Source organism: Triticum aestivum, chromosome 3B (assembly GCF_018294505.1).
Source record: "Triticum aestivum cultivar Chinese Spring chromosome 3B, IWGSC CS RefSeq v2.1, whole genome shotgun sequence".
NCBI lineage: Eukaryota > Viridiplantae > Streptophyta > Magnoliopsida > Poales > Poaceae > Triticum > Triticum aestivum.
The window spans coordinates 171,681,234-171,703,018 of NC_057801.1; the positions used below are offsets into that span (position 1 = coordinate 171,681,234).

Below are 21,785 nucleotides of genomic sequence, written 5' to 3' on the forward strand. Positions count from 1 at the left end.
GCGGCAGGAGGCGGCGGCGGCGGCGGCGGCAGCGCGGAGGCGCGGCGGCGACGGCGGCGGCTAGGGTTAGGATCTTGCTGCGATAGATACCATGTAGAGAGACAAGTTATGGGTTGTGCAATCGCGATGTATTGATCGGTGCACCAGGCACGCATATATAAGTACAGAGGTGGGCCACAACCTCAACTATACAAGGAAACAGGAGGTGGGCCCTACACACACATATACACATACACAATATACTCAACAATCCGAATCAAGCTTTATTGGGTCAAGAACTGATTCCATGTTTTTCAATTGAATCGTAAGTAAAACAAACATGGTCAAACATTATGTAATTTGATTAATTGTGAAGCAAACACATCGTAAAGTACAACAAAAATGTATTCTATAAATCTACCTATTAGTATGAGACTATGGTTTTACATGGTGTGCCACATACCTTTCACTTTTCTATTCTTACACACAAATATCATTGCCAACTTTCTAACACACATAGCTCTCATTTCCCCTTCCTTTTCTCTCTCATCATGTACTTGAGAGTTGCCTAGAGTTCCCCGGCCTGTCACCAGTGCTCCTCTAGCGGCACCGCCTGCTGGAGTGGGGATGGGAGAGGTGGATGAGTCGTTGTTACAGATAGTAGGCTTAGGTCTAGGTTAGGTTTTACCCTCTTGGCGTATGGCTTCATACTACATTGGAGCTGCTCTTTGATGCATGCGGACAACATCGATAGGCGGTCTGGTCCTTCTTCTAGTCAACGCCAATCGTAGATGGGGGAGGCGGGAGCTGGATCTTGCAATAGCTCCTTTAAATAAGCTTGGTAAACCATTAGATCGATCAAACATGATTACATCTCTCCTCTTTCTTCACCATCATAGGGATATAAGGAGAGACGACATGGATCCATGCTAAGGCCTCTTAGATCTGGTGCTTTGTGGGGATTACAAGTTTTCTTGTTGATTCATCGTCCTCGTTTGATCATGACTTAGACACGTCATCGGAACCAAAGATCATCCTAACAGAAACATCTGGTGTCAGTGGGAGGGCTCTTCTTTGTGCCCCATTGTCGACAGGGATTTCATCAAAGATGATGGGATGCTTGTCTCCAGTGAGATTGTTGTTGGCATAAGCACTGGATTTGTTATTCGTTGTATCTTTGGGATCTTGTTTGCAAAGAGGAAAGGCTTAATTTTAATCGTAATTTTTATTATTTTTTTTTGTTTTTTGTGGTGTTGTAACAATTCCGCAATCAATATGCCAAGGCCCCTCCTAGTCTTTTAAGGAAAAAACTACTTAGCACTCATACTATGTATTCTTTTTACTAAAATCTAATGATGGAGCGGCAAATCAAACCAAGTATATGTCGAGTGGAAGGTCTGTCTAATTCATTTACTAAGTTTGCCAACATATGCCACACTTTTGTTTCATTCACGGCTAAGGTTAGGGTAGCGAAGTTAGAGCATCTACAGCTGGACTTGGTAAATCCGGCCCCTCAAACACTCCCGGACACGTCCGCGGCTGGCCGGGCAACCCTTAAATCGCATCGTCCACATCCGTGTATCTCATATCCAAACCCCTATATCCATACTAAACCATGCAACATTGATCAAACTACGTAAACCAACTGACCGGACATAGAGTCAGACATAGGACATCATAAAACACCAAAAGATCATGAACGGCTGTTCATAGGTCCACCAAAGTTCACATAAACGACGAACAACTTTATACTACATCTAAAACTTGAGATGAAATTGAACTTCACCACTTCCGGGCTGACCCTTTCCCCTTCTGGTCGCTGGCATAGCTGTAGCCGTCGGCGGCTAGTGGAGGATCATCCGATTCGTCGGACGAGGAGCCGTCATCTTCGGACGAGGAGGAGGAGATGGTGACGAGGCCCTTGAGGCGCTGGACGGCTCGGTCCTGCTAGCACCTGAGCTTGGCCAGCCGAGCCGCCTCCACCACCTTCTCCGTCACCTCCTGCTCGGACTGTTCGATATCAAGTCAGAGAGCCTTTGCATTCTTCCGGCGGAGCCGCCGAGCGTCCATCTCCGCCGTCGTAAGCGACCGGCGATAGACCCACGCGAGGAGCCGCTCATCCTCGTCGGGCTCCGCCGGATGGCGGCGACGGACAGAGCTCTCCGCAGTGCCCCTCTCCCTTGCCCGCTGCCTCTCGCGGTGGGCGGCGCGCACCTCCGACTCCGGCATGCGCGTCCGGGCCGGCGGGGTGGGCAGAAGCACCCTCCACTGCCCACGAGGGGGAGTGGAAGCCGGCGGGGCCAGGGAACGGCGTAGGGGAAGCGCGGATTGCATAGGCCGTCTGTCGGAGCTGCCCCCAGGCCGGGAGGGGCTAGCGCCGACGGGAAAGTTGTGCTGCGGCGAGGATGCAGACCCGGAGCTGCCCCCGGTCTCCACCTTGGGCCGCTCCAAGGCGATGCGGAGATTAAGCTCATACTCTGGATCCAGCTCGTCGTCAGAGCGGCTGTCGGATTCGATCGGAATCGGTGCGGGGAGAGGAGAGGACGGAGCGAGAGAGGAGAGCGAGTGAGCTAGCGTTTCAGAACAATGAGCCCGACGGGGTTTTTTGTGGGACATCTGTGGGGTCGGTCGTGGGCTGGGCTGAAGGAAATATGCCCTAGAGGCAATAATAAAGTTATTATTTATTTCCTTATTTCATGGTAAATGTTTATTATTCATGCTAGAATTGTATTAACCGGAAACATAATACATGTGTGAATACATAGACAAACAAAGTGTCACTAGTATGCCTCTACTTGACTAGCTCGTTAATCAAAGATGGTTATGTTTCCTAACCATGAACAATGAGTTGTTATTTGATTAACGAGGTCACATCATTAGTAGAATGATCTGATTGACATGACCCATTCCATTAGCTTAGCACCCGATCGTTTAGTATGTTGCTATTGCTTTCTTCATGACTTATACATGTTCCTATGACTATGAGATTATGCAACTCCCGTTTACCGGAGGAACACTTTGGGTACTACCAAACGTCACAACGTAACTGGGTGATTATAAAGGAGTACTACAGGTGTCTCCAATGGTCGATGTTGGGTTGGCGTATTTCGAGATTAGGATTTGTCACTCCGATTGTCGGAGAGGTATCTCTGGGCCCTCTCGGTAATACACATCACATAAGCCTTGCAAGCATTACAACTAATATGTTAGTTGTGAGATGATGTATTACGGAACGAGTAAAGAGACTTGCCGGTAACGAGATTGAACTAGGTATTGGATACCGACGATCGAATCTTGGGCAAGTAACATACCGATGACAAAGGAAACAACGTATGTTGTTATGCGGTCTGACCGATAAAGATCTTCGTAGAATATGTAGGAGCCAATATGGGCATCCAGGTCCCGCTATTGGTTATTGACCGGAGACGTGTCTCGGTCATGTCTACATTGTTCTCGAACCCGTAGGGTCCGCACGCTTAAGGTTACGATGACAGTTATATTATGAGTTTACATGTTTTGATGTACCGAAGGAGTTCGGAGTCCCGGATGAGATCGGGGACATGACGAGGAGTCTCGAAATGGTCGAGACGTAAAGATTCATATATTGGATCATATGGTTAGGCCAAGGGGTCAAGCCCATGAGGCTTTAGGTCGGTGCAAAAGGAGTTTTGCGGAGGCCAGGGGGCCAAACGCCGGAGACCCTGGCGTCTGGCCCTGGGCCAGACGCCGAGGCCCATGGCGTCTGGGCCAGACGCCAAGGATTGTGGCGTTTGGTCCTGGAGTCCGAGTGGGACTTTTGCCTTTCGGGCAAAACTGACTTTGAGGAGGCTTTTGCTCCAAGTTTCGACCCCGGGGCTCAACATATAAATAGAGGGGCAGGGCTAGCACCAAAGGCACAACAAGTTGATCCACGTGATCTATTCCTTAGCCGTGTGCGGTGCCCCCAGCCACCATATTCCTCGATAATACTGTAGCGGAGTTTAGGCGAAGCCCTGCTGCTGTAGTACATCAAGATCGTCACCACACCGTCGTGCTGACGGAACTCATCCCCGACACTTTGCTGGATCGGAGTCCGGGGATCGTCATCGAGCTGAACGTGTGCTCGAACTCGGAGGTGCCGTAGTTTCGGTGCTTGATCGGTTGGATCGGGAAGACGTACGACTACTTCCTCTACGTTGCGTCAACGCTTCCGCAGTCGGTCTGCGTGGGTACGTAGACAACACTCTCTCCTCTCGTTGCTATGCATCACATGATCTTGCGTGTGCGTAGGAATTTTTTTTTTGAAATTACTACGAAACCCAACAGTGGCATCCGAGCCTAGGTTATTTATGTTGATGTTATATGCACGAGTAGAACACAAGTGAGTTGTGGACGATACAAGTCATACTGCCTACCAGCATGTCATACTTTGGTTCGGCGGTATTGTTTGACGAGACGACCCGGACCAACCTTACGCGTACGCTTACGCGAGACCGGTTCCCTCGACGTGCTTTGCACAGAGATGGCTTGCGGGCGACTGTCCCTCCAACTTTAGTTGAACCAAGTATGGCTACGCCCGGTCCTTGCGAAGGTTAAAACGGAGTCTATTTGACAAACTATCGTTGTGGTTTTGATGCGTAGGTGAGATTGGTTCTTACTTAAGCCCGTAGCAGCCACGTAAAACATGCAACAACAAAGTAGAGGACGTCTAACTTGTTTTTGCAGGGCATGTTGTGATGTGATATGGTCAAGGCATGATGCTGAATTTTATTGTATGAGATGATCATGTTTTGTAACCGAGTTATCGGCAACTGGCAGGAGCCATATGGTTGTCGCTTTATTGTATGCAATGCAATCGCGATGTAATGCTTTACTTTATTACTAAACGGTAGTGATAGTCGTGGAAGCATAAGATTGGCGAGACGACAACGATGCTACGATGGAGATCAAGGTGTCGCGCCGGTGACGATGGTGATCATGACGGTGCTTTGGAGATAGGGATCACAAGCACAAGATGATGATGGCCATATCATATCACTTATATTGATTGCATGTGATGTTTATCTTTTTATGCATCTTATCTTGCTTTGATTGACGGTAGCATTATAAGATGATCTCTCACTAAATTATCAAGAAGTGTTCTCCCTGAGTATGCACCGTTGCCAAAGTTCGTCGTGCCCAGACACCACGTGATGATCGGGTGTGATAAGCTCTACGTCCATCTACAACGGGTGCAAGCCAGTTTTGCACATGCAGAATACTCAGGTTAAACTTGACGAGCCTAGCATATGCAGATATGGCCTCGGAACACGGAGACCGAAAGGTCGAGCGTGAATCATATAGTAGATATGATCAACATAGTGATGTTCACCATTGAAACTACTCCATCTCACGTGATGATCGGACATGGTTTAGTTGATTTGGATCACGTGATCACTTAGAGGATTAGAGGGATGTCTGTCTAAGTGGGAGTTCTTAAGTAATATGATTAATTGAACTTAAATTTATCATGAACTTAGTCCTGGTAGTATTTTGCAAATTATGTTGTTAAATCAATAGCTTGCGTTGTTGCTTTCATATGTTTATTTTGATATGTTCCTAGAGAAAATTGTGTTGAAAAATGTTAGTAGCAATGATGCGGATTTGATCCGCGATCTGAGGTTTATCCTCATTGCTGCACAGAAGAATTATGTCCTTAATGCACCGCTAGGTGACAGACCTATTGCAGGAGCAGATGCAAACGTTATGAACGTTTGGCTAGCTCAATATGATGACTACTTGATAGTTATGTGCACCATGCTTTATGGCTTAGAATCGGGACTTCAAAGATGTTTTGAACATCATGGACCATATGAGATGTTCCAGTATTTGAAGTTAGTATTTCAAGCAAATACCCGAGTTAAGAGATATGAAGTCTCCAACAAGTTCTATAGCTAAAAGATGGAGGAGAATCGCTCAACTAGTGAGCATGTGCTCAGATTGTCTGGGTACTACAATCGCTTGAATCAAGTGGGAGTTAATCTTCCAGATAAGATAGTGATTGACAGAATTCTCTAGTCACCATCACCAAGTTAGTAGAACTTCGTGATGAACTATAATATGCAAGGGATAACGGAAACAACTCCCAAGCTCTTCGTGATGATGAAATCAATGAAGGTAGAAATCAAGAAAAACATCAAGTGTTGATGGTTGATAAGACCACTAGTTTCAAGAAAAGGGTAAAGGGAAGAAGGGGAACTTCAAGAAGAACGGCAAGCAAGTTGCTGCTCAAGTGAAGAAGCCCAAGTCTGGTCCTAAGCCTGAGACTAAGTGCTTCTACTGCAAAGGGACTGGTCACCGGAAACGGAATCACCCCAAGTGATTGGCGGATAAGAAGGATGGCAAAGTGAACATAAGTATATTTGATATACATGTTATTGATGTGTACTTTACTAGTGTTTATAGCAACCCCTTAGTATTTGGTACTAGTTCAGTTGCTAAGATTAGTAACTCGAAACGGGAGTTGCAGAATAAACAAAGACTAGTTGAAGGGGAAGTGACGATGAGTGTTGGAAGTAGTTCCAAGATTGATATGATCATCGCACACTCCCTATACTTTCGGGATTAGTGTTGAAACTAAATAAGTGTTATTTGGTGTTGGCGTTGAGCATGAATATGATTTGATCATGTTTATTGCAATACGGTTATTCATTTAAGTAAGAGAATAAAATGTTGTTCTGTTTACATGAATAAAACCTTATATGGTTACACACTCAATGAAAATGGTTCATTGGATCTCGATCGTAGTGATACACATATTCATAATATTGAAACCAAAAGATGCCAAGTTAATAATGATAGTGCAAATTATTTGTGGCACTGCCGTTTGGGTCATATCGGTGTAAAGCGCATGAAGATACTCCATAAAGATGGATTTTCGGAATCACTTGGTTATGAATCATTTGATGCTTGCGAACCGTGCCTTTTGGGCAAGATGACTAAAACTCCGTTCTCCAGAACAATGGAACGTGCTACTGACTTATTGGAAATAATACATACCGATGTATGCAATCCAATGAGTGTTGATGCTCGTGGCAAGTATCATTATTTTCTGATCTTCACAGATGATTTGAGCAGATATGAGTATATCTACTTAATGAAACACAAGTCTGAAACATATGAAAAGTTCAAAGAATTTCAGAGTGAAGTGAAAAATCATCGTAACAAGAAAATAAAGTTTCTACGATCTGATCGTAGAGAAGAGTATTTGAGTTACGAGTTTGGCCTTCAGTTAAAAACAATAGTTTCACTACTCATGCCACCTGGAACACCACAATGGTGTGTCCGAACGTCATAATTGTACTTTATTGGATATGGTGCAACCTATGATGTTTCTTACCGATTTACCACTATCATTTTGGGGTTATGCATTAAAGACAGCTGCATTCACGTTTAAAAGGGCACCATCTAAATCCGTTGAGACGACACTATATGAACTGTGGTTTAGCAAGAAACCCAAGTTGTCGTTTCTTAAAGTTTGGGGCTGCGATGCTTATGTGAAAAAGCTTCAACCTGATAAGCTCGAACCCAAATCGGAGAAATGTGTCTTCATAGGATACCCAAAGGAAACTGTTGGGTACACCTTCTATCACAGATCCGAAGGCAAGACATTCGTTGCTAAGAATGGATCATTTCTAGAGAAGGAGTTTCTCTCGAAAGAAGTGAGTGGGAGGAAAGTGGAACTTGACAAGGTAACTGTACCTGCTCCCTTACTGGAAAGTAGTTCATCACAGAAAACTGTTTCAGTGACACCTACACCAGTTAGTGAGGAAGCCAATGATAATGATCATGAAACTTCAGATCAAGATACTACTGAACTTCGTAGATCAACCAGAGTAAGATCCGCGCCAGAGTGGTACGGTAATCCTGTTCTGGAAGTCATGCTACTAGATCATGATGAACCTACGAACTATGAGGAAGCGATGATGAGCCCAGATTCCGCGAGATGGCTTGAGGCCATAAAATCTGAGATATGATCCATGTATGACAACAAAGTATGGACTTTGATTGACTTGCTCGATGATCAGCAAAGCCATGTTAAATAAATGGATCTTCAAGAGGAAGACGGACACTGATAGTAGTGTTACTATCTACCAAGCTCGACTTGTTGCAAAAGTTTTTCAACAAGTTCAAGGTGTTGAATACGATGAGGTTTTCTCACTCGTATCGATGCTTAAGTCTATCTGAATCATGTTAGCAATTGCCACATTTTATGAAATCTGGCAAATGGATGTCAAAACTGCATTCCTTAATGGATTTATTAAAGAAGAGTTGTATATGATGCAACCAGAAGGTTTTGTCAATCCTAAAGGTGCTAACAAAATATGCAAGCTCCAGCGATCCATCTATGGACTGGTGCAAGAATCTCGGAGTTGGAATATACGCTTTGATAAGTTGATCAAAGCATAGAGTTTTATACAGACTTGCGGTGAAGCCTGTATTTACAAGAAAGTGAGTGGCAGCACTACAACATTTCTGATAAGTATATGTGAATGACATATTGTTGATCGGAAATAATGTAGAATTATTCTGCAAAGCATAAAGGAGTGTTTTGAAAGGAGTTTTTTTTTTCAAAGAAAGACCTCGGTGAAGCTGCTTACATATTGAGTATCAAGATCTATAGAGATAGATCAAGACACTTGATAAGATTTTCAATGAGTACATACCTTGGCAAGATTTTGAAATAGTTCAAAATGGAACAGTTAAAGAAAGAGTTCTTGCCTGTGTTGCAAAGGTATGAAATTGAGTAAGACTCAAATCCCGACCACAATAGAAAATGGAAAGAGAATGAAAAATCATTCCCTATGCCTCAGTCATAGGTTCTATAAAGTATGCTATGCTTTGTACCAGACCTATTGTATACCTTGCTCTGTATTTGGCAAGGGAGTACAATAGTGATCTAGGAGTAGATCACTAGACATTGGTCAAGAATATCCTTAGTAAGGACTAAGGAGATGTTTCTCGATTATGGAGGTGATAAAAGAGTTTGTTGTAAAAGTTACATCAGTGCAAACTTTTACACTGATCCAGATGACTCTAAGTCTCAATCTGGATACATATTGAAAGTGGGAGCAATTAGCTAGAGTAGCTCCATGCAGAGCATTGTTGACATAAATATTTGCAAAATACTTACGGATCTGAATGTGACAGACCCGTTGACTAAAATTCTCTCACAAGCAAAACATGATCACACCTTAATACTCCTTGGGTGTTAATCACATAGCAATGTGAACTAGATTACTGAATCTAGTAAACCCTTTGGGTGTTGATCACATATTGATGTGAACTATGGGTGTTAATCACAAGGTGATGTGAACTATTGCTATTAAATCACATGGCGATGCGAACTAGACTATTGACTCTAGTGCAAGTGGGAGACTGAAGGAAATATGCCCTAGAGGCAATAATAAAGTTATTATTTATTTCCTTATTTCATGGTAAATGTTTATTATTCATGCTAGAATTGTATTAACCGGAAACATAATACATGTGTGAATACATAGACAAACAAAGTGTCACTAGTATGCCTCTACTTGACTAGCTCGTTAATCAAAGATGGTTATGTTTCCTAACCATGAACAATGAGTTGTTATTTGATTAACGAGGTCACATCATTAGTAGAATGATCTGATTGACATGACCCATTCCATTAGCTTAGCACCCGATCGTTTAGTATGTTGCTATTGCTTTCTTCATGACTTATACATGTTCCTATGACTATGAGATTATGCAACTCCCGTTTACCGGAGGAACACTTTGGGTACTACCAAATGTCACAACGTAACTGGGTGATTATAAAGGAGTACTACAGGTGTCTCCAATGGTCGATGTTGGGTTGGCGTATTTCGAGATTAGGATTTGTCACTCCGATTGTCGGAGAGGTATCTCTGGGCCCTCTCGGTAATACACATCACATAAGCCTTGCAAGAATTACAACTAATATGTTAGTTGTGAGATGATGTATTACGGAACGAGTAAAGAGACTTGCCGGTAACGAGATTGAACTAGGTATTGGATACCGACGATCGAATCTCGGGCAAGTAACATACCGATGACAAAGGGAACAACGTATGTTGTTATGCGGTCTGACCGATAAAGATCTTCGTAGAATATGTAGGAGCCAATATGGGCATCCAGGTCCCGCTATTGGTTATTGACCGGAGACGTGTCTCGGTCATGTCTACATTGTTCTTGAACCCGTAGGGTCCGCACGCTTAAGGTTACGATGACAGTTATATTATGAGTTTACATGTTTTGATGTACCGAAGGAGTTCGGAGTCCCGGATGAGATCGGGGACATGACGAGGAGTCTCGAAATGGTCGAGACGTAAAGATTCATATATTGGATCATATGGTTAGGCCAAGGGGTCAAGCCCATGAGGCTTTAGGTCGGTGCAAAAGGAGTTTTGCGGAGGCCAGGGGGCCAAACGCCGGAGACCCTGGCGTCTGGCCCTGGGCCAGACGCCGAGGCCCATGGCGTCTGGGCCAGACGCCAAGGATTGTGGCGTTTGGTCCTGGAGTCCGAGTGGGACTTTTGCCTTTCGGGCAAAACCGACTTTGAGGAGGCTTTTGCTCCAAGTTTCGACCCCGGGGCTCAACATATAAATAGAGGGGCAGGGCTAGCACCAAAGGCACAACAAGTTGATCCACGTGATCTATTCCTTAGCCGTGTGCGGTGCCCCCAGCCACCATATTCCTCGATAATACTGTAGCGGAGTTTAGGCGAAGCCCTGCTGCTGTAGTACATCAAGATCGTCACCACACCATCGTGCTGACGGAACTCATCCCCGACACTTTGCTGGATCGGAGTCCGGGGATCGTCATCGAGCTGAACGTGTGCTCGAACTCGGAGGTGCCGTAGTTTCGGTGCTTGATCGGTTGGATCGGGAAGACGTACGACTACTTCCTCTACGTTGCGTCAACGCTTCCGCAGTCGGTCTGCGTGGATACGTAGACAACACTCTGTCCTCTCGTTGCTATGCATCACATGATCTTGCGTGTGCGTAGGAATTTTTTTTTGAAATTACTACGAAACCCAACACGGGCTTGTCTAGCGGACGCGCCCGGGCGTGCCCGGGCCGCCTCATATCCGTCCTATATTTGGATGGATATGAGGGGTGCTAGTTAGTCTGGGTGTTTGAGGCCCGTTCGAGAGCTTTGGTTGGATCGGTATTTTATGACCGGTCAGTGACTGGACGGCCTACCAGACGTATGAGATGGATATAGGGCGGCCGGCTGTAGATACTCTTAGCGTCACACTTTGTCACACTTGAGATAATCTTGTCAAACTACGAGTCAATGACACACATGACTTAGATTGAAAGAAAATAAAATCGTGCCACAAGTATGGTGGGAGCCAACCAGGAGACTAACCCACTCAAACTTATCGAACTTATGATGAGGCAAAGTGTGAAAGTCTTAGCACCCTAAAAAAACTAAATATGCATAACAACACTCAACAATATACCAAATAACAATGTATAAATAAATGTAGTGTATGAGAGCATCTATAGCCGGGCGAATCAAAACCTCCTCATACATTCGGACGGGCCGCTCGGTCACTGTCCGGTCGTGAAATTTTCGCCCAGACGGACGCCTCAAACGGGCCTTAAAAGCCCGGGCTAACTGGCATCCTTTATATCTAGCTCAAATATGCGACGGATATGGAGGCGTCCGGGAGTGCCCGGGCACGTCCGCCACGTCGGCACTTGTCCACTGTGGCCCGCAACGACCCCACTCCAACCCCCACAGATATACGATGACCGACAAACAAACCCTAGTCAAACTCAGTCTGTACTCACTCGACCTCTTCACTTCTCCCCTAAATCCACTTCATCTTCCCCCGCCCGCCATTTCCGACAGTGAAACCGACCTACTGGAGTGGCTCAACGTCGTTGGGGATTCCCATGGCTCGTCGGCGCCCGATGAGGAGAGCTAGCGCTCCGCATTGCCCTCCGCCGGTCGCCGCTAGATCGGGGCGGCAGCTCCTCTTCCGGGGCGTCGGCGACTGGTCGGGTGGGCAGCAGTAGCTTCGCGGCGCTCCGCGCTCATCCGACGCGGTCCCTGCCGGCCCCTACCAGGCGGCACCCAGTGTCGCCCGCACCTGCCCCTTCGGGGCGTCGCTGGTTGCTGTTGTCGGCGGAACCGCAGCCAGAGTTCATGGGTCGCGCATATAGGCTCGCAAAGAAGTGGGCGCAAGAGGCGACTAACAGCCGCGGATGCAAGGGAGGATCGAGCAGATCCACGCCACAGCCACTTCTCCCGGCCAGCGACGACGACGAGGACCTCCGCATCGCCATCCGCCGCTCGTACACGTCCGCGGAGATGGACACCTGCTGTCGTCGCCTCAAAGATGTGAAGGCGCTCCACGTGGCGCTGGAAGAGTCGGAGCGGTTGGCGAGGCAGCGGGCGACAGCCGCACGGCTCCAGGAGGAGCGGTACCGTGATGCCCGTCGCATGGTGGGCATCATCATCTCGTCCTCCTCCGCTTCAGACATCGACGACGACGACGACGACGTGCCTGGAGCAGCTGACACCTACGCCGAGTCGCCGTCGAGACTCCAAGGGGAAGTGTCCGACATGGAGGAAGTGATGAAATCCCCTCCCCCTCCCGGTTGTAGTTGAGTTTTAGTATAAGTGATGAACTCGGATGATATCTTTTGTATCAGAGTATCAGACTATGTTATCTATGCTGGATTGCTATGTTCTATGTTCAAGTACGTAGAAACATTGTTTGCATGATTTTTTATGAATTTGAGGTAAGACATATGAGGGATGCGGCTGTGAAACATAAGAAATGAGGTCCATCTTGCCACCTTCAGCGGACGCGTCCCCAAGCGTATAGGGTTCAAATTAGGTGACCACGGCTGTACATGCTCTAAATATCCGGATCACCCCACCTTAGAATGCAGATTTTGTGAGCTTATGCACCCGGGCCTCACTATCCTAACACTCCAATGTTGCTTTGAGATCTGTGCTACACAACTACCTTATTACATGGAATTTTCTCTTTTTTGTTTCTCTCATATAAAACATGTCTTGAACTTCAAACTTTGCAGTACAACATAACTTTGTAACTAGAATGTGAGATAAAACTTTCAGATTTTTTTGTCCGACATAAATATGAAAAATAAGATTTTTTAATCAAATAAATCTCATTTTGTATATTTATGTTGGACCAAAAAATCTGTAAGTTTTATCCCACATTCTACATAGAAAGCTTTGTTGTGCTGCAAAGTTGAAGTACAAATACATGTTCTATATGAGAGAAACAAAAAAGAGAAAATTATTTGCACGAATCGTGATGCAGGAATGAGTGGTTGGATAAGGAGTACCCGAGTGCATAGGCTCTAAAACATGTTTTCGCCCCACCTTACCAATAAAGAGTAAAGAGTCAAGAAAAATGCATATACCCCAAGCATTACCTTGTGTCCGTCGAGTAGACACCAGGACGCCAACGCCAGCGGCGGTGCAGCGCATATGGCGGCGTAGAGTCCTCCCTTCTCCACGTGCTTCCTCACCATGCCCTCCAACGTCGCACAAGCACCAAGATTTGCAGCGCCAGGAACGCCACCCTGCATCATTCGCGACAATTGAGACCCCTGCACGGCAATACGAGCCCAGAGCATGAGACTCGTCGGAAGGTAGACCAAAAAGGTCAGTATCGGGTATGCCAAGGTCCCTCCTAATTGTTTGCATATTAGCTTTTTTTTAAGTCAATCTTTCCAAGGTTGACTAAATTTATAGGAAAACAATATAAGCATTTACTCCCTCTGTCCCATAATGTAAGACGTTTTTTCACACTACTAGTGTGAAAAACGTCTTACATTATAAGACAGAGGAAGTACAATATAACAAATACTTCCTCTGTAAAGAGATATAAGAGCGCTGGAGTATATATTATGTAAAAGCATTTTGATGATGAATCTGATGATATCGATTTGGCACTGTGTATGTTAATAATCTTTTTGTAAAGTAGAAAAAGTTTACAAAGTTTGATTTAAGACGAAGTTAAAAGTAATGCTAGACCTACAAAGTATTAATCATGAGTGACTAGGATTAGATATTAGGAAACAGACAAGCCCACCCAGTGAAATTGGGCGGGTTATTAGTTGAAATGTTTCGTAAAACTTTTGTAACCTGTCCGTAAGTGTAGGATTATTGCAAAGTTAATATGCAGATTAAATAGAAATGGAGGGAGTATGGAGTAGTATATGCTGCATGCGTACGGGGAGGACGATGAGGTCGTAGGAAGCGGCGGCGCAGTCAGCCAGGAGCTCGTCGGCCATTATTTTGACGCCGTACATGATTTCGACGAGAAGGGCGTCGCCTGCGGAAGCGACGGTGACATCGGCGCCGGCGCGGCGGAGGAAGTCGATGGGGATGGACGCCTCAATCGGCTCTGTGCCAGCGACGATCGGCAGCAGCACCTGCTTGTCGCGCAACGTAGCTAGAGAGGTCAGTCAAGCTGCGGCGAAATGTGCAGATGCAATAATGCAATCGACAATAGTCGTGGTGGGATCTTGACAGGAATTTCAGTGCATGCACCCGGACGGAGTGTGGATTACGTGAATTGCACGATATATTGCTCTTCATGCATATGCACGTATATATTATGTACAAAGGTGAGCCACGAATCTTAACTATAAAAGGAACTATGAGGCGGGCCCAATACACAATATGCACATAACACATATACTCAACACCCCCCTCCCCCCCTCCCCCCCCCCCCAGTCAAAGCGGCACCGCGGCTGACGCAAAGACTGGACCGGAACTCCTCAAATGACGCCGTAGGCAAGCCCTTGGTCATAATATCGGCAAATTGTTGGGAAGTAGGGACATGTAAAACACGAATATGCCCAAGGGCCACCTGTTCCCGAACAAAATGAATATCCAACTCAATATGCTTGGTCCGTCGATGATGCACCGGGTTAGCGGAGAAGTAGACCGCCGAGACGTTGTCGCAGTAGACCACCGTGGCACGATCGACAGGGCAAGAGAGCTCCTGAAGCAGCTGGCGAAGCCACGAACACTCGGCGACGGCATTGGCCACCGCACGATACTCAGCCTCAGCATTGGAACGAGAGACCGTAGGCTGCCGCTTGGACGACCACGAGATAAGTGAGGGTCCAAGGTAGACACAATAGCCCGAAGTGGAGCGACGAGTGCCAGGGCAGCCCACCCAGTCTGCATCGGAGTAGGCGGTGTCGGCGGAGGCGTAAAGCGTGACGCCAAGATCCATAGTGCCACAGATATAGCGGAGAATCCGCTTGACGGCAGCCCAGTGAACGTCTCGAGAAGGATGCATATGAAGACACACCTGCTGCATGGCATACTGGATCTCCGGTCGAGTCAGAGTGAGGTACTGAAGAGCACCAACGATAGACTGATAGAAAGCAGCATCCGAAGCAGGAGAACCATCTGTGGCAGAAAGCTTGGCCTTCGTATCAACAGGCGTAGCGGCGGGCTTGCAGTTAAGCATGCTGGCGCACTCCAGGAGCTCGTGAGCGTACTTCCGCCGATGAAGGAAGAAGCCATCCGGACGGCGCACCACCTCGACACCGAGGAAGTAGTGCAAAGGACCCAAGTCCTTGATGGCGAACTCAGCGCGAAGATGAGCCGTGAGCTGACTGAGGAGACCAGCCGTACATGCCGTCAGGATGATGTCATCGACATAGAGCAGCAAGTAGGTCATGTTAGAGCCCTGATGATAGACGAAGAGCGAGGCGTCCGAGCGGGTAGAGCGGAACCCAAGCTGATGGAGAAACGCCGCGATGCGCTGGTACCAAGCGCGCGGAGCCTTCCTGAGCCCGTACAAGGACCGCGAAAGCAGGCACACGTGGTCTGGAAGCGCCGGGTCAACAAACCCAGTGGGCTGCTGGCAGAAGACCTGCTCCTCGAGGTGACCATGGAGGAAGGCGTTGGAGACGTCCATCTGGTGCACCGGCCAAGTACGGGAGACCGCAAGGTGGAGAACCGTGCGTATCGAGCCGGGCTTGACGACCGGAGCGAAGGTGTCGGTGAAGTCGATGCCAGCATGCTGTCGAAAGCCACGAACGACCCAACGCGCTTTATTGCGATCAAGGGTACCATCAGGACGGAGCTTGTGTTTAAAGACCCACTTCCCGTTAATCACGTTGGCGTGCCGGGGACGGGGAACAAGCTGCCACGTCCGGTTGCGCAACAGGGCGCCAAACTCCTCTTGCATCGCAACCATCCAGAGCGGGTCACGAACAGCGGCTCGAACGGAGGACGGCAATGGCGACGGCTCAGAGGTGGACGCCGCATGGACGTAGTCATCTGAGCCGTAGCGCGAGCTTGGGCGAAAAACGCCTGTACGAGCGCGGGTGACCGGACCGGCCACAGGCGCCGGGGGGCCGCGGGCGTCGGTGGGGCCGGGGGCATCGGGGGTGCCGAGGAGGCTGGGGGCGTCGAGGGCGCCGAGGAGGCCGGGGCGCCAAGGAGGTTGGGTGCGCCGGGGGCGCCGAGGGCGCCGAGGAGGCCGGGGGCGCCGGGGGCTCCGAGGACGCCGAGGAGGCCGGGGCGCCGAGGGGGCCGCGGGGTGCCCGGGACGCGTCGCGGCTATAGGAGGCGCCGCATGCGGGGGGCGCGCCTCAAAGCCAGGGGCGGGCCAAGAGAGGCGCGCGAGGGCCCTAGGAGAGGTGTCGAGGAGCCCGCGTCACCAGTGACGGGACGTGACCCAAGCGAGCGTGCCAGAGATCAACTCTAGCGGAGAGAGCGACCAGTGCGGTGGTGGTGGATGAGGGCGAATGCACCGGATAGAGCTCGTCGGGGCTGCCATCGGTGAAGTACCATCCTGGTTCCAGCGTCCTTGACACTAAAACCAAACTCGTCAAATTCAACGGTGACAGGATTTTCACGAGTGAAATAACGAATGGAGATAAGATTCTTAATAAGATGAGGAGACACAGGTATGTTAGACAAAGATAAAAGGCGTAGAAGTAGAAGGAAACGATGTGTGTCCAACATGTGTGATAGGAAGTGTGGAACCGTCGCCGACAATGATGCGGCAGTCGGTGGAGACAGGAGTGAAGGAGGCAAGGTTACCAGGATGAGCAAACATGTGAGCCGTAGCACCAGTGTCCATGTACCAATCACCACCTCCAGTGTAATTGTTCGGCGTAGGAGCGGCATGCAGCCCGGTGAGGAGCACCGGGTCCCAGGGCGCCGGCGGCAGGGTCGGCGAGGAAGACGGAGACGCCATGGGAAAGCCGTAATGCCGCTTAGCTGCGGCGGTGGGTACTCTCCATACGGCTGCAGAGCCGCGTAGTATGCATGAGGCGCGGGAGGGGCGGGAGGCCCGTACGGTGTGGATAGTAGCCCCGGCAGCAACTGCGGTGCCGGGTAGGCCGGGATGATTCGCTGAAAAAACCTGTTGACCCGCTGATGACCCCCACCAGTACCCGGGAGACCCGTACGCGGGCGAAGCTCCGTACGCCCCGTATGTGGGAACGGGCGCGTGGGGAACCGCACCGGAGGGCGCCAGCGCGGGGCGACGACGGACTGGCTGAAGAGCGGCGGCGGCGGAGCCGTGACAGGGGGCGCCGGCGGCGGGACGGCAGTAGCGGCGGCGGACGGGCCGGTTGACGCCATTGTTGACGACGTGCCTTGCTGCATGGCGAGTGACGAGGCGTATGGCCCCGTGGGCGACGCGCCTGGTTGCATGGCGGGCTGCATGACGCCGTACACGTAGCCATGCATGGCACTGTATAAAGTTGTAGGCGCTGCTGGCCCCGCGGGCGACGCGCTGTATGGCCCTGCTGGTGACGCACCTTGCTGCATGGCGGGTGACAAGGCGTATGGCGGGCGAGGCGAAGCTAGCAAGCGGGCGACGGGATGCTACACGGAGGACTTGAGAAAGCAATCGGATCTCAAAGAACGAGTTGATTTGTGGAATTGCTCACGTACTAGAAGTACTGGTACTAATGCCCAATGGTTTGACTGGGTCTTCACGTGGAGCTGGCGATGCGGGGTGATGCGGGGATTGCCTAGCGATGCAAGGCGCGGCTAGCAAGTGTGAGGCGCGGCGGCAGTACGGGTGCGGCGGCGCGGGAGGGAAGCAGGCAGGCGGCTCGAAGGGAGCGGCGGCCTGCGGATGGATGCAGCGGCACGGGAGGAAGGGGACGCGTGGCGGCAAGGAGGAGCGGTGGCGGCCGGCGCAGGAGGTGCGCACGGGCAGCGGCGGCGTGGTGGCGGCGGCGGCGGCGGCGCGTGAGAAGGTGCGCGGCGGCGGCGGCGACAGCAGAAGACTAGGTTTAGAACCTAAAAACTGATACCATGTGAATTATGTGAATTGCACGATATATTGCTCTTCGTGCATAGACACATATATATGATGTACAAAGGTGGACCACGGACCTCAACTATATAAGGAACTATGAGGCGGATCCAATACACAATATGCACATAACACATATACTCGACACGGAGAACAGGGACGTATGGCGTTTGGTGTGTCCTACTAACGTGTTGTTGAGAAGTCAAGCAATGGCCATGGGCTCGTAGCCTCACACTCCCGTTTGAGTGACACCGCTTATCTTCTTTGGTCAAACTGCCCATGTGCCGGAGTGGAGAACATGCTTGCCCGACTGCCGGACCAACAAATGCAAACGTAGCGTAGCCACGAGAGCGCGAGTCTCAGCTATGTGAGTCTTGTGGCAAGCCAACGCATACCTCGGGGGAGTGCCCTCTTTTGCGGGAGCAGATTCCAGCTCTTACAGTGTATGAAGTATATTGTGCTGAGCTGATGTTTTTTGAGTCCGCGGCTGCGAGAGAGATTCCAGTTGATACTCAGAGCCTCACTACTGGATTGGTGAAGGTCACCCAGGGAGATGTCTCTCAGGCTCAGATTTTGCAGAGACTTCAGGAGTTGGCTCCGGGTGATTTTCAGTGGCACCTTGTTTTCATTGAAGAACGAGTGTTCAGAGTTGACTTTCCATCGGTAGAGGACTTGCAGCGTTTGCTGAGCTTTGGGATGTGTAAGGTGCCAGGAACTAATTGTATTTTGGAGTTTCAGGAGTGGAAGAAAGTTGAGCCTAAGGGGAAGCCCCTCACTCAGGTGTGGTTACGTTTTTCTGGGGCACCATCTGAGGCCCTGACAGATGTTCGCCTTGTGGCTAGTCTGGGTATCATGGTTGGTAAAACGGAAAAGGTTGATATTGCATTCACTCGGGCCCAGGGGGTGGCCAGATTGCGAGTTAGTGTTTTGGACATAGAGTTCGTCCCGAACGTGGTCAATTGGACTTATAGGGGAGAGGTGTTCCCCCTTGAGATTGAGTTTGAGGACGCCGAGTTGTTTGCTGAGGTGGTTACTGGTACTGATGTTGATATGCACGAGGGGGATGATAATGCTGGTGCTAGGAGAGAACCGACTGATGAGGCTGGACGGGAGTCCAACGGATCGGGACCAATGACTCAGGGGCCCGAGATTGGATCCGGGGTTGAGCCGACCCCTGCTTCGTCTGTGCCTAAGAGCACACTGCGGTTTGGATCTTTTCAGCCTGCGTCTGCTCCTCCTAGGCTTTGGAGCGATCGGGTGGACTCTGATGATGCTTTCGAGTGCTCGCTCCCGGTGTTGGATTTTGGATCGGCTGTCTGTCCTAAGGACGGAGGCCGTGGTACGGACTTATCCGAGTCGACCTTGGGGAGGAGTGGCGATGTGGAACCTCAGGTGGTTCCGTTGCTCCCAGGGTCCTTGGTGCTTCCGTGCAGCCGGATGGAGGCGGACTTGGTGGCTTCACCTAGGGGGGGTGTCGGGGCAGGCGGCCACGACTCCCTCTCCTTCTACATTGTCGCCGGTGTTGGCAGCTACGCCGCCGTTGGCCGGCCAAGGAGGAGTCTATCTGGGGCAGGTGGCCCCGGACGTTCACTGTGCGGGTGCTCTGCCTGCGGCTGTATCGCCGGAGGCGCTAGGCGGGCGTCAGGGGCAGGTGGCCCCGGCCCCTCTGGCGTCTACGGCTGTCGGGACGGCGGCGCTCTCGGGATTGAGGGATATGGCGGGGGGGGGGGGGGCGGACTCGGGGAGGCGGCCTCGGCACCCACTTCCCCCGGCCTTCCTCCCATCCTCCGGAGGACTCCTTCGCCTCTACATCCTCCGAGTACCGCTACTCGGGAGGAGGTCATTGCTTTCGGCGGGATCCCCGACCCGGTCTCCGAGGGGAGACGGATGAGTTCACGTCTGCAGGACCTTTCGGAGGTTGATGATATGCAGCAACGGTGCGCTATGAGGGCGGCCAAGCTTCGTGACATTGAGGTCACAACCGGTATGTCAGTCAACTTATCCAATTCTATTTTGCATTTTTCTAAGGATGAGATTATTAATAATGCAAACCAAGTAGGGGTTTCGCTTGGGAATAGCAATTCTGAAATTACAAACTCAGTTAACGATCTCCTAGATCTGGAAGCGGAACGTGCTTTAGAAACCATTAGAAACCTAGCGGCAGTAAGACCTATGAATGATGCTGAGATTGATGCGTTGGGGGTAAGAGTGCTTGACAATTTTTATGCGGATCTTGTTCCTCCAACTGCTGAGTCCGAGGAGGAGGAACTCAGTGTGGATGATGTAGTGATTCAACCACCAGAGCCCGGTTATGAGGACCGGATGGAGGTCAATAGTATTCCAAAACGTAAGTGGAAGCGGAAGGTGTACCCCGCGTCCGCGGTACGTAGGAGCGCTAGGATTCGTATGGCCAAAAAATTCCATGATGACATATGAAAGGAATATTCTGGAATAGCAGAGGTCTCAAGGACTTGGCTAAACGAAGGTTTCTCGCTGAGGCGTCTTTAGAGCATCGATTAGATTTCATTGCCCTCTCTGAAACTGGTCGGGATAATTTTGCGCCACAGTTTCTTAGCACGCTTTCGGGAGGTGTCGATTTCGATTGGCATTGCCTTCCTCCAAGAGGGAGATCAGGTGGCATCTTGCTTGGTGTGAGGTGTGATTCCCTTGAAGTACGTAGCGTTGTGATGGGTGACTTCGCGGTCAAATTTCGGGTTAGGTCTAAAGCAGATGGGTTTAACTGGGTTCTGGTGGCGGTGTATGGGGCCGCACAACCTGAGCTTAAACCGGAATTTCTGGCTGACCTGGTTCGTATTTGCGGGTCTGAGCAACTCCCAATTTTGGTTGGGGGGGACTTTAACATCATTCGGCGGAGAGAGGAAAAGAATAACGATAACTTTGACGGAAGATGGTCTTTTATGTTTAACACCATCATTGAGAGTTTGGATCTGAGAGAGATCGAGCTTTCTGGTCGACAGTTTACCTGGGCCAACTCTTTACCTAATCCGACATATGAGAAGTTGGATCAGGTACTAGCAAGTGCCGAGTGGGAACAGAAGTTTCCTCTCGTGACGGTTCAGGCTCTCACGCGCGGGATCTCGGACCACACGCCTTTGTTCGTAGACTCAGGCGAGCCCAGACATGTGGGAAACAAAAATACCTTCTCCTTCGAAATGGCGTGGTTTGAACGAGAAGGTTTCCTAGATCTAGTAGCCAGGGAGTGGGCTACAGACGCAGGGGGCAGATCGTCTGTCGAGAGATGGCAGAATAAGATTAGGCATTTGAGGAGTTTTCTCCGGGGATGGGCTAAGCACCTTAGTGGAGCTTATAAGATTGAGAAGGACAGACTTCTTGCTCTTGTACAATCCCTAGATATTAAAGCTGAATCAACGATTTTGCAACCTGCTGAATTGCATTTTAAGCTCGATACGGAGAAGAGGTTGAAGGAACTTCTCCGCGAAGAAGAGTTGAAGTGGGCGTTGAGAGCTAA

General features: G+C 49.5%; 1 protein-coding gene across 1 annotated transcript in view; it reads right to left on the bottom strand.

The window, feature by feature from the left end:
• The window catches only part of LOC123065144 (protein DJ-1 homolog B-like), a 24,411-nt gene extending 8,001 nt beyond the window's left edge, over positions 1-16,410 (bottom strand). Inside the window, exons 1-3 of the mRNA XM_044488498.1 lie at positions 16,378-16,410; positions 14,226-14,429; positions 13,422-13,571 (exon numbers count right to left, since the gene is read on the bottom strand). Coding sequence (XP_044344433.1) covers positions 13,422-13,571; positions 14,226-14,429; positions 16,378-16,401 — 378 coding nt within the window. The 5' untranslated portion in view covers positions 16,402-16,410. The remainder of the gene's footprint in view (positions 1-13,421; positions 13,572-14,225; positions 14,430-16,377) is intronic.
• Between the last annotated feature and the right edge of the window lie 5,375 nt (positions 16,411-21,785).